The 13,432-nt window shown below is 40.3% G+C and overlaps 1 protein-coding gene across 2 annotated transcripts; it reads right to left on the reverse strand.

The window, feature by feature from the left end:
- Nucleotides 1–2,609: 2,609 nt before the first annotated feature.
- Nucleotides 2,610–13,405, reverse strand: pax1a (paired box 1a). 2 transcript variants are annotated; one of them, XR_008573539.1, is made up of 6 exons: nucleotides 13,158–13,405; nucleotides 12,179–12,808; nucleotides 11,450–11,583; nucleotides 11,155–11,365; nucleotides 7,848–10,443; nucleotides 2,610–3,877 (listed from the first exon to the last, which is right to left on the reverse strand). XR_008573539.1 is itself a non-coding variant. In XM_054797644.1 (5 exons), exons 1-5 carry the CDS (start codon nucleotides 13,159–13,161, stop codon nucleotides 10,349–10,351), a joined length of 1,074 nt encoding a protein of 357 aa, XP_054653619.1. In that variant the 5' UTR covers nucleotides 13,162–13,405; the 3' UTR covers nucleotides 4,410–10,348. The 2 variants fall into 2 exon arrangements, 1 of the variants encoding a protein (XP_054653619.1); XM_054797644.1 differs by lacking the exon at nucleotides 2,610–3,877 and having other exon boundaries at nucleotides 4,410–10,443.
- Nucleotides 13,406–13,432: the final 27 nt, after the last annotated feature.

Genomic DNA, 13,432 nt, shown 5'->3' on the forward strand with positions numbered 1-13,432 from the left:
TAAAAACAAGATCACTTAAAAACTATTAGAACCTGTCTGTACAAAGTAACACCTTAAAGAGGCATATGACAGCCAAAAATGATCATTTTAACTACAGCAAAGCATGCTGGGAAACCCGTAATCCGCCCATTACGCAGCTGCAAACTCTTCCGCGGTTGTGATATTTTTGTGTTCATATATAAAATACTGTAGCTCAACGTTGAATCACTTTATTGAAACGAACCACACCAAAACAAACATAGTCGTAATAATCACCAGTCAGGACACATTCACAGTAGTGATGGAAATTTCGTCTTTTTGGATCGGCTCACTAAAAAGAGCCTGCTCTTTCGGCTCCCAACTGGCTCCACAGATTTTTTGTTGTCTTAAATTAATTAATTACCAAATTATGTTTATGGTGTAAAATGAATTACCAATGTAAAAAAAAAAAACATGATATCAAATGTTTATTATTTAAATTGAGTTATTTAAACCTGAATGAACAACTACAGAAATATATTATACATAATATAATGTTGTATTATAAAAACAAAAACCCATCCCGATAGACAAATTAGGTCAAAATATGTGAAATCTCTCATGCAAATTTCTCACGAACGAATCGGCTCTAAGAGCACCACAACGTGTTTAACCCCGTCCCTCCCCCTGCTCACATTTGACCAACGACATTCGCCTTTAACAGAAAAAAAGACAAGGAAAAAAACTAATCGGCTTCCAATTGGCTCCCAACGATGCGAGCCGGCTCTAAGAGCCAATTCGTTCATGACCGACACATCACTAATTCAAAGCCTATCGCAAAGTAGACATTTCAAGCAGAAATGAACGGACATGAACACAGATATTTTTTAAAATTGCCCCACTCCGATGTCTGTCCACATAAAAAGATATTAACCGGCTGTCATGCGCCTGATAACGCAACCACAAATGAATGGCACATTATATTAGTATGCAAAGTTGGTATGTTCCAATGCTGGCAATGAGTGCGGGGAACCAGGATAAAAGGTATGTAGGCTGTTTACTTATTAGGCAAAAATAGACAACAAGGTTTGAAGAAGGTTTTACTGTCAATATGAAGAAATATACAAGTGGTGAATAAATCTGGATACATTTGGCCCGTGACCTAAAGGGAAGTTTGAGTTTTGGCTCCTTGTGCGATTGAGTTTGACCCCGCTGCCGTAGATGCTTACTCAGCTGGAGGATTATGAGATACAGTGGATACCTGCAAATTAACAGATTTTTGGTAAAAAATAAATAAATAAATAAAAAATAAAATTTTCTCCAACAATAGGTTCCACAGAAAACACATCTCATCCACCATAAGTGGGTAATAATTGACAAATACAAGATAATACAGGTAAAATGTACAGCATACATTTGCCACTGTTTAAAAAGCCCCCTGATAATGTCCTTTTGTCAAGTGTTGAGATTTCGCACTTTGTTCGGCGGTCCTTGAACGTACCACAGTTGTCTACATACAGTATATATATATTGTAGGCCTACAACTTTCTCAGACAGCTTAATAAATCCACCAAATAGAAGACAAACTGTGAGTACATTTTATACTTTCAATGCGTTGAATCAGTGTGTGAGGCATATTTAGGACTTTAACCCTGATTGTGATGCCAGTGAACAATGGCAATTGAAGAGAGACGGAGACAGTTCAGGAGCTGAATCGAATCGAATAATTACAACAGCCACTTGTTGATGATTGGGTGTGATAGACATTTTTCTAAGTGTCTCAATTACTTGTGTTTTGGTTTTTTTTTTTGCTTTTCATGGGCGCAACCCTGCAAACAGGAATCCCCTGTATAATGAATTCTCTATATTCTAATTCTCTAGAAACTGAAGTTTGAAAAACTCAAATTGTTTACTATAGAGACATATTTTCTTGGAAATGCCCCACCTCCACTTGAACAATCAAATTTTTAAAGGTTCCGCTGTATTTTCATGTAAATGTGATGTCATGTGTTCGGCTAAGTGGCTATATCAGTCCCTTCATTCACTTTCAAGTCATGCTTTCGCCATGCCAAATTAACAGCCACCTTATGGCTCAATGCTGTGTGCGAGCGTGGCGATAGGAGAGGCGCGTGTGACTGAAAAGCACCAATAGCATGCAACGTGCACGGCTCTCCGCAACTGGCTGCACAGTGCAGTCTTCAAAGCGTGGCCTTTTTCTCCCTCTCACTCTGGCTTGCAGCTCGCCGTTCATGAAGAGGCCAAACAAAAATATTGGCTGTTTGGCTCTGATTATACTGTCAATGTGGGAAAAGTCAGACAGTTTTATGCATGTTTTATTGCATCCCGGATGTGTCGAGAGTCAATAGGTCATGTAAGTGTTTATTTAGACTTGAGCTTGTCCAACGTACCTTAAAACATGAGAGTTGATGTGGGCTGGCAGGTCCGTCTGGCACTGTTGTCACAACCAGCTAAGGTGTGGCGGCAGCAGGGCACAGTGGAAAGCTTGATTAATGACCTACACTCTTGTTTACCTTTTACCTTTTGTTGCATTATCTCCTCAACTCACGGCATACTGCAGTGGTACCATTCATCGTTGAGCCTGCTGCCTGTACACATGAAGTATTGAACAATACCGCAACAGGTTTCGCAAGCCTCAAAAATGTGCTTCCTTCTTGTTTTGAAGGTTGAAAAACTCTTAAGATCAAGATCTTGTTTGCAGGAAAGTTGTGAGAAAAAATTCTTGACATGCAAGACGCTCAACAGACAGACAAAACAACCACACAAGTAAAATCATTTGAAAAAGGCGTTAAATACAGAAGAGTTGTAAAACTATCCAAGCAGCTTTTATGTTGATATTGTGTTTAGATTTTGTTTGAAATCATGAACATCGGTTCCTAGTCACTTCAAACATACCAGCAAACCCGCCTTTTTTCTTCGGGAAACAACGGTATTTTCCCCTTCTTTCCTGGCTGGTGGTAATTTTGGTGCAAGACCTCAATTTTTTCCTGGAAAATGCTCGATATTTTCCTTAAATTTCCAGAAAATAAAGAAAATATTCTGGAAAATGTCCCTTATTTTAAAAGGCAAGTGTTGACAGCTACTATGACTTCAAGTAACTTACTGAAAAAGTTCATTTATTTATTATTATTATTATGTTTTTAGGTCAGTAAAAGTAATGTCAAAGTAAAAGAGCTTGACACCAAGTGAATATTGCATCAAGTTTTCCTCCCAACGCAGGAACGTGTATTTAATCGTGATTTGTAGGCTCCAACTGTTTTTCAGACAGGAGTTTCCTCCCAAACCCAAAGACACTACTATGTTGGTTTACCACTCGCATTTTTGAGAGAGGCGTCATCATCTTATTATCACCTAATAAGAATTTGAGCCAAAAAATAACTTGATTGCAGAACCACACAGCATCTTGCTGGTGGTAACACGGAGTAACACAGTATATCTTTCAGCAAACTTTAAATAAGTCGCAGATGGGCAGTCTGGCAGAGGAGTTGAACAATAAGGGCTCATCCTGTATGTACCCAAATCTTCACTAAAATGAAAAATCTCTTATTTTCATGAAAGGATTGCAAACTGTTGTTCACATATTACATATTAGCCTTAACCAAAGACTTTATTTGTGTTCATGGGCTCTGCGCTCCAATGTGGTTATTCTCGTTATGGCCATTTGCTGGAAGACTTAAAAGAGTGCCGGAACCTCCAGAGATCAAATGTGAAATGACACGTTTCCATTTGGAAAGTCAAATGTCATCATGTCGCGTCTCAGCCCGTTTTTGGCCTTTTCGAGCATCCGGGTTGATGTGGTGAGCTGGCAGTGCAAGTAGGAACATGGCGAAGACACATTTATCATCCTCCAGACTCCAGAGCTGTAACGCTGCCTGCCTGGAAAGCTCAGGGATAGTCAGCTCTGAGGAAAAAAAAAAAAAAAAGTAAACAGCACATGAATTGCATGGACTTAGGGGGTAAACAGAAAGAAGTATTACATCTCACTTTAATATTTGTCGACATTAAGTATGGTGGTATGATCACATCTGCTCACTGATGTTTCACGTCTTCATTTTATGCGTTTTAGAACGCTGCACAGTCTACCACATAACTTTAGGCCCGCAGCAATGAGCAACGGTGAACTTGTCAAAAGTTACATTGTGCTTGACAGAGACTGTTCGTTACACTGTTATACATGTTTGCATGCGCCGTGTTTCCATGGTAAGTCCATTTATTTGAAACTTTAGACATGAAAAGTGCTGACACTCACCTTCATAACAGACTCTGACTCAAGGCCAACTTTCTTTTTTAAAAGGCTTCTCTTGCAGCTTTCGCTCTCTTTTTCCAGGACATGTCTCATCTGCCATGTGGACTGTCCTGAAACGAGCTCTCGTTGCCTTAAAAGTTGTGCAAAACGAACAGTAAGCGTAGGGGCAGTGTTACACCCCGTCAGCGCAAGATCATTCATGATGCATTGGGTCTTATACCCTGGAAAGTTTGAAGTACATAAAGTGAACGGTGCATGTGATGGATCATTTGAGTTTGATTTGAGGGCCGGTTCTTGCATTTTGGAGAAAGTCTGTCATCATTTGATGGCTGCTAGAAGAGTTTATATGCGGTCAGTTTTAAATCCATTACAGTTAGAGATGGCTATCCCTCGGTCAGATTACTGTGGAAAGTCCAACGTGGAAATACTAGATACCGAGGGTAGTGTCAGTATCAGATCCGTAGTGACTTCATGTGATCGATACTTTTCAGTACTCTTCTATGTTTATGTTCACAAAAATCTGTGTGTTTTTTGCTGTGTTAATCATTTTGTTACATGTTGTTATAAATATACAGTATATTGTTTACCAACTCAGGTAATAAGTCCTTGGACATAGCAGGGCTTTGTGAACAAAAAGCCAAATGATTTGAATGACTCCAATAATAGTTGTTGCTTTTGTTTACTTATTTTCCTCTATTGACTTCATTTTGCTGAAAAAATGTTATGTAATAAAATGCAATAACGGAATAAATGGATTATTTTATTGTTTCATTGTCTTATATTGTTGTACGGTGGTACCTGTTTTCCTTATTAATTTGTTACAAAAGGTTCGGCAAAAAACGGTGCTGGCACTCACAGCTTTATTTGGCCCGATGGCGGGATATTAGCAGTCGGGCTCAATAAATTAAAAAAAAAGCACGGACCGCGAGTGAGCAACGCGTAGGGTGCTTTGTTTGGACACTCGATTTCACGGAATGATGCAGTACAGGGCATGCGGACTGGTTTTTTACTTGGGGTATACAAAAACTGAAAAACTCATTCATTTTCTATGCCCCTTGTCCTCACAAGGGTCAGGGGGTATGCTGGAGCCTATCCCAGCTGACTTTTGGGCAACAGGCAGGATACACCCTGGACTGCAGGACACATACAGACAAACGACCATCCCAGCTATGGACAATTTAGAGTTGCCAATTAATAACATGCTTGTTTTTGAAATGTGGGGGAAGCCAGAGTATCTGGAGTAAAGTCACACACGGGGGGGGAACATACAAACTCCACATAGACATGTCCAACGGAGATTTGAACCCAGATCTCCCGACTGTGTGGCCAACATGCTAACCACTAAGCTACCATACATTTGAATGTATTCATATCTTGTAAGTTTGTTTATTTCTGCCTGGAATACTTCTCCTGTATTTTAATGTGATTATAATCAAATTAAAGACAAACTCATTCAATGATCTTGAAAAATATAAAGTAAACCATATCGATAAGTATCACTGTTGCTGAGCCTATATTTACTTGATCAATACCAAAATTTGCAGTATTTTCCAACACTGTTCAAGAGTCAAACTTTTGCCATCATAAAACTTGTATTAACCGTACATTTCAACACTTGAATGTAGAACTAAACTGCCAACATTGAAATGTTTGTTTATTTAGTAGATTTAATTTTTTTTAGCATTTAATTGACGTACAAGTGTAAAAATGCGCTCTGATAAGACTAAAAAAATATTTAAAAAATGACTCCCCTTTTGGCGACTGGTGGTGGAGCAGACAGAGCAAACAGGCTTGCTCAAGGCGGGTCAACTTCATGCATGACGCTTTTTAACATTCTTACTGCAATTGACATGCAAGTGAATAAATAATCAACCGCTGCATAAGAAAACTGAACAAAAACAAATTATTTAAATGCTGTGACCTTCCACGACCCGTGGCAGATGCGGACACGTGACATAGCGGCAAACTTGCATAGTAGGATGACTGCGTGTGCCTGTCAGGTGACTTTTTTTGTGTACGTTCCATTAGGTTGATTCTTTTCTTATTTGTGTTGATTTATGGTCACTTTAGCCATATTGTATTAAGCGGGTGTGCACCACTTCCCTGCATTAGTTCAATTTCAAGTTCTATAGGCATCATTCTACTTTTCCTCTTTGCATCGCTGGTACTACTTGTATATGTGGAAGAAAATGCAAGGCCCTTTTGGGGCAGAAATTTGGTTGAACTGCAGGTTTCAGGGTCGTTTGACATCAGGTTTTTCCCACGGGGATAACTATGGTTACATATAAACTTACTGTGCATACTTATTAGGTTAACACTTTCTAGACCCTTGAGCTCATAGCTGTGTTTGAGTGTAATCCATACTGTATGCTCACCACTCTCAAATGAGATGAAATAACAGAGGTTAACCGAATATACTGCATTTGCAAGGGTAATAATGCTTCTTTCCGTGACTCTGTTGAGTGAGGGAATAAAAATGTTCATCATTGTAGTTTTTATTAGCTGCACTGCATCATACTGACAAGTTTCTTTTGCTGTAAATGAAAAAAAACCCAAACATCTCTCAGTCAGATGCGGTGCAAACTACAACTCCATTCATAAACATCGATCGTTTAATAGCTGCCTTAAAACGTCAATAAAGACTTGGCCATGCTATCGGTATAAAAGTAGGCATTTTAGTACAGACATGAAATTTTATTTCAGATTGTGCAGGTAAAGTGGATACCCACACGTTCACAATTCAGCATTTTTAGGGAAAAAAAAAAATATTTTTTGAATGTTTTTCTCTGAAAATAGGCATTTGTTGCATAAACACATTTCATTCACCCAAAGTCTTTGATAGTAAATAAGTGATAATATAGGTCATATGTACAGCATACATGTACATCTGTTAAAAAGCCTACAAGTTTTACATGTTTATGGCTTTATGGTTCACTGATAGTGGTTTTTTGCCAAGCGTTGAGATTTCGCTCATTGTTTGGCGATCCTTGAACGCACCATCGCTGCTGTGAGACGCAAAAGTGAAACTAACTCCTTCACCAGGGCTCCAATTCCATCTGTTCATCTTGCATTATTATTCATTAATGGTGTGTACCTATACATTGTATGCGTTTAACAAGTGGGAGGCGTATTGAAGAGAGAAAGGGGAGGGGATCTGGAGCTGAATAATTACAACAGTCACTATTATTGCAACAACTCGAGTATCAAAAATAGACATTTTTTAGGCGTCTCAATTACTTGCAGTTTTGGCAAATTCCCTGGTGGTCCCAGGACGTCACCCCCACAAAAGGCAGGGATCTAGTCTTTAATATATATATATATATATATATATACTGTATATATATATATATATAGGCCTATAGGCTAAGCTATCTGAACAAACCATCCACATCTTAGCTTTATGTTTTGGTGACAAAGTCAATTAGTGTCATATCTAGTAATATCTCATTAATAATGAATTTATTTTAATTTTACAATAAGCCGAGGACCAATAACAAATGGACTGAAAAAGGCTTTTGACACTTTGGACAGTATTGAAAAGGAAGCTATGATGTAATTGAAGAGAATACATGACCGAGGTACTTGTGCTCCGAATGAGTAGGAAACATCCATCTAAACAGCCCACCTGCTGCCCTTCCAGCTCAGAGGACTCAGTGGGGGGTATCACTCGCGCCCCTGATTGATGATCATAGGTCCCGCAGGAAGTAACCCCGCCACCATGAAGGAGTGTTTTCTGAACCCCAAGTGGTATCCGGCAAAACATGAGCGACTCCAGTCAGGGAGCTTGTGCACGCTCATCAGCCGTCCTAATGTTGGTCATGTTTGGACTGGCTGAACCACTTGGGGCTTTGCTGCAAAAAGGGGAGGAGAGGAATCAGGGGCAACAAAAAAACTGAGCAAAGAAGACCCCCAAACCCTACAACGTGCCGTTAAATTGGATCAGTGGGACGTTTGACTGTGCAGTTAGACCAGAACTGTTTGTACAAATAGTGGACAGTATGATTAAATCCCTTTTAGAGTTCCCTTTCTATGCACCATATACTCTTCTTAGGAGCTAACTGTACACATACGGTATATCTGCTGTATAAATGCAGTTCATTGAATGAGAGCCCAATAACCTCATGAAGCAGATTGTATCCATATATTTAAAAAAAACTTCAATAGTTCTTAAATAATACACCATCTTGCCATTAATCAATCAACTTTAACCATCCATCCATTTTCTATACAGCTTGTCCTCATTTAGATCATGAGTTAGCTGGAGCCTATCCCAGCTGACTTCAGGCCGGAGGCGGGGTACACCCTGGACTGGTCAACAATGAACTTTGCAACATGTTTAAAAAAGGCTGCTAACTTGCTACTATTTGTTTTGTTTATGTAGAAATTAGCTGACATTTTGACATCAAGAAATAAAATCATTATAAATCATCTAATTCTAAGAACTTAGTGTAAATCTGTACAGTTAAAACCCTCCAGGCTCCTGGGTAAAATAATAAAATTGATGCAATTTTATGACACTTAGAGACATAAGGGTTTTTGTTATAAATTAAATAATCCTTGCTGTGAAAAAGTTGATTTGAACGATGGAGTTTACAGAGGATGTGAGGATGTGGTGTGCAGAAGCAGACAATAGTGTAGTAGGAATAAATCGTTGTTAAATATATCAAAAAAAGACAGTACTATGTACGAATAAAGAGCTTTTCACTGATTTTAATGGCATTATTTTACTTCTAACACCAACATCTTCCTGTAACTGTCCCTGATATCGTGGACAAGAAGGATGAGTCAACCAACCACATTCTTTCCTGACCACACACTTGATTCACAATCATGACGTGTTTGCAGAGAAGGCGGCTGCCACCTCACCTCTGCTACTTGCGGGCCACTGTATGTTAAAAACACGACAACTTATAATAACTTATATAAAATGATAACTTATAACAATATAGAAGTCATTGCACTCCGTTTTTGTTTAAAGGCCGGTAAGAGGCTCTATTAGTGGCAGATGCCATAATGCTCTTAAAGGAACATGAAAACGACCTATTTTGAGACATTGCAAAAACATTTAAATGCACTTAAAAGCCTGTGCTCACCACAAACAGGCCAAGCATACTAGCATACAGAAACCAGCCAAACTCAGCTGGGACATCAGTGAACAGCCTCTCATAAATGTTGAGGGAGTCTATTAAAAAGCTGTGAGAAGGCCACAGAGCAAACATAGCATAAACAGTTGACCCTATAGGCCTTTATAGGGGAAAATGCTTCTAATTGATATTCTGGAACTTGATGAGGCTTCATGTGGGTTGCACACACCTTCCACACACTTGCCCAATCAGACCTTAGATTTCCATCATGGCAGCTTTCATTACAAGTCAGATAAGATCAGCGGAGGCGCCCAGGCTGTGCACAACTCATTGGAAAGGTGGGGTGGTTACACCTGAATGCTCTTCCAGCTAAGCACCAACGCAAATATTATAATTTCCTAACAGGAAACACTCTCAAATTAAACCCTACTCTTCAGCGTTTAGGTAAAATCTGCAGACCATTAGCAGGAGAGAAGTGCAAAAACTGCTGGAAAACATTTCAAGAAAAACAATTATGCCAGAAAACGGTTTGCAAAGTCCAAATTCCTAAAAGCAGTTCTGATTTTCTTTTTTGTTTGATTATCTTTCTATCTGCAATTAATTCGGTCGTACAATAACAATATGGAATGCAACAAAACGAGGTTTTATTTAAGAAAACTTTATTTTTTTATGTTTTTAATATTAAAATGAAATTATAAAAATATATAATGTAATTAAAGCTTTGGAAAATATTCAACATTTAGACTTTTTTTACTCCCCCGTCACTGCAGGCAAAAATGAAGACACATCTAACAGCTTCTTTTTTCCAAAAAATGGCAACCCCGTCGTGCAGAACGTGTTTTGTTTTTCATGACAAAATATATCGATGGAGGGGGGGAGCACCGATGCATTCATGCAAGCTTACATTCATAAGGCCACAAAGCCCATTTCGGCTTGGCTGCATCCACAACGTGAAGAGAGGCCTGTGTTTGATTGGGTTCACACTTACTGCAGTTGAAAAGAGTTCAGGTAAGTGAAAGAATGAAGCTGGTAAAAGTCCTGGTTAGGATGATGAGGTAGGGAGACTGAGTCCATGCACACCGTTCAAGTCTTCATGTTGCTGCTGCTTGCTCAGCGGACTGGGAGCTTTTCTTTCTCCTTATCGAAAATAAAGAAAAGTCAAGTTAAAGATGCATTTATGTACGTCACTGCGTCAAATATTTAGTATGGGTAGAAACGTGGTTTGCCTTTTTTTTAATATCGTAACATTAAGCAGTGCTGGCTACAACATTAAATACGCCTGCAGAAGCAACAACGTATAACCTTGATCGGCAGTGCGACGTAATAATGGAAAAAATACACCTTTTAACCTCAATAAATTAGAATATCCTGCAAAAATTATTTGATTCAGGAGTTCAGTTAAAACCGCAGACCAATTAAAGGCTCGGGAAATCTTCGATGTTTATCTGTTGATTACAGCGTGAACCTGTAATTATGATATTGCACTTTCTGACCATTTTTCACATTTTATGAGATACTGAATTTGTTTTATTTTAATTATCTGTAACCTATTAAATTATTACAAAATAAATTATAGTAATATTTCACTCTGTGTGTAGTTTCACTTTCTGAATTGAAGTACTGAAATGAATAACCTTTCCAAAGATCACCCAATTTATCTGCATTCCTCTATAACATAAACCACTGTTGAATTAATACCTCTTTAAATACGTACTTTTAGGTACAACGCTTGTAAATAAAGGGGCCGTTCGGTGCGTTAATTCCAAATGACGCGTGACTAAGCGTCATTTGGGATATGGTGCTGACAGTAAAATACCCCTCTACTGTAATGACATTTTTTTTTTTTACCTTCTCGGGCATGGTGCTTGAAGGCCATTGACGAGTGGATCTCGCCAGCGTGCATCATGCCGCTGCCCGGGTGAGACAGGACCGGGCTTTGGGGCTGCCAGTGATGGTGTCCTGGGGTCACGTAGCCACCCGCTGGGCCGCTGTACACCCCGTACTGGTTGGTGGGGGAGTATGCACACGCTGAGACGTAGCTGGACAGCGTGGAAGAGGGCTGTGGAGCATGCACATATAGTGGGACTAAACATACGGATGTGACAGCGAGCATGAATATAATCTATTGGAAATAAATGATTACCTGTGCGTATTTTATGTCAGCATCTATGGCTGATTTGTCAATGCCGTTGACCGCGTGAGCTGCCGGGAAAGCTGCTCGATTGACGCTGCTCCACTCCTCCATTTTGGTCGGGTATGCCTCGGTCCCAGCAATTGCTAATTTAAAAATGAATAAATAAAAATGTGCTTCACGTCAAAAACGGGCAAAAGGCAACATAAGCACAGTGAGAAAATTAATTCTCATTTACGTCTTTATTCATCGGACTTAATTAAATCCCCTGTCAAAAACAATTCTAAAACTTGGTTTCAAAAAGTACTGAACTTGATCTTTTCCTGAATGATTATATTATCTATGTTATTTTTTACTTTTTTGAATCATGTTCAAATTAAATAGAGCAACATAATTATGCAAAGTGTTTCCCTTTGATTCATATTTTTTTTTCAATCTTCTCCTTTTTGATTCAATTGAATTTCATTCTAACCCTACGAACGACTTGCAGGCGAACAGAAACAAACGTTAAAAGACTTTAAAAGGTAAAGAGAAAATGCGTGTAATGAGCAGTTCGGGATTAGAGTGGGATCTAGCAGGTGAGCAAGGTGTTTGCACACCCATCATGCATGACAAGGCCTATTGAGTGTGGCCTAATGGACACATTGTCCTGCAGCCTGGTGCCACAGAACAGGTTGTGCAAAATTTTAAAAAAAAGCACATGCATTGCAATGGGGGTGTTAAAGTGTGTGATCAACCCACCTGCGGGGTCCATGAAGGCTCTAATCCCGAGGATGTTGCTGACGGTGTGTGCAGAAGGCCAGGCCCTGGAGATGCTCACATGTCCCGCCGTCACCGGTACCCCGGGAGGGGAGCCCATCTTAGTGGCAGCAGGCGACATGGAGTTGGAGTAGGAGTAAGGATAAATGTGGTTGTAAGGGAGGCCGGCCTGAGCCGAGCCTTGCTTGCCACCTTCGTACTGGTTCGGCTGGGAGAGATTCCCAATCTTGTTCCGTAAAATCCTACTGATGGAGCTCACCGAGGGCACGTTGTACTTGTCACACACCCCGTCCGCCAAGAGCCTATCCCGGATCTCCCACGCAAAGATGCCGGGGTCGTTTTGCTTGTATTCCCTGATGTTTTTCACCACGTTGGGCGTCGTGACGCGAGGTTTGCTCCCGCCGATGGCGCCCGGTAAGATGGAGCCTGTCTCGTTGTACCGAGCTAGAATCTTGCTCACGCAGCCGTGGGAGACGCGTAGCTGTCGGCTTATGTCGCAGGGTCGAATCCCGAGCTGGGCCAGCTCCACTATTCTCAGTCGGATGGCGTTGGGCAGGGGTCTGCCATTCACGAACACACCGCCCAGTTGGTTCACCTCTCCATAGGTTTGCTCTGCGCCATTGCAAACACACTTTATTTTAATGCACAGCAACTTTAACACACTTTTTTGATATGGCTGAAAATTAAGCGTAAAGATAGCGTTCCCCCCTCTGTCAAGCCACCTCCATCTTTTGTGTTCAGGAAAAATGGCGTTCCTGGAAAACGTGCAAGATCCTGCACGACACTAATTCTCGCCATGTAGCATAACCATAATGAAAATGCGTGACCAGAGTGTACATGGAGCGCATTGTGGCGGATGTTTGGAGGGAAATTGTGACTTTTTACGCAGGCGTGGTGAGCGTGGATACGCTTCCATAGGCTTCAAACCACTGAAGCATGCAAAAAAAAGATGCAGCCTTACCCATTTGCCTCTTTACGTCCCGAAATGCTTGGAAATACAGGAAGACTTTCCAGGTGGAAAGCACACAAAAAAGTGAAGCACAAAAAAGTAGTCCCCGATGAAAGGGCGCTCTAGCTACAGCGAGCCCAGTTCTTCCTTTCAGGTGTGCGCTATAAAGATGACCGACAAAGTGATCTTCATCCGATAAACGCAAATTGAAGTTATCCCGGGGAGTCCGGACTTTGCTGGAATTAATTTGACGCGTCCTCTCCACGTCAATCTTTGCTGTTCTACGC

This window comes from Dunckerocampus dactyliophorus, chromosome 13, assembly GCF_027744805.1.
Source record: "Dunckerocampus dactyliophorus isolate RoL2022-P2 chromosome 13, RoL_Ddac_1.1, whole genome shotgun sequence".
Lineage (NCBI taxonomy): Eukaryota > Metazoa > Chordata > Actinopteri > Syngnathiformes > Syngnathidae > Dunckerocampus > Dunckerocampus dactyliophorus.

Bases quoted from the DNA above. Each gene is read 5' to 3' on its own strand.
- pax1a (XM_054797644.1), bottom strand. The intron at 11,584-12,178 runs GTGGGTTGATCA...TTTTTAAATTAG, and splicing joins AGCCTTCATGGACCCCGCAG to CAATTGCTGGGACCGAGGCA. The intron at 11,366-11,449 runs GTAATCATTTAT...CATGCTCCACAG, and splicing joins CTGACATAAAATACGCACAG to CCCTCTTCCACGCTGTCCAG.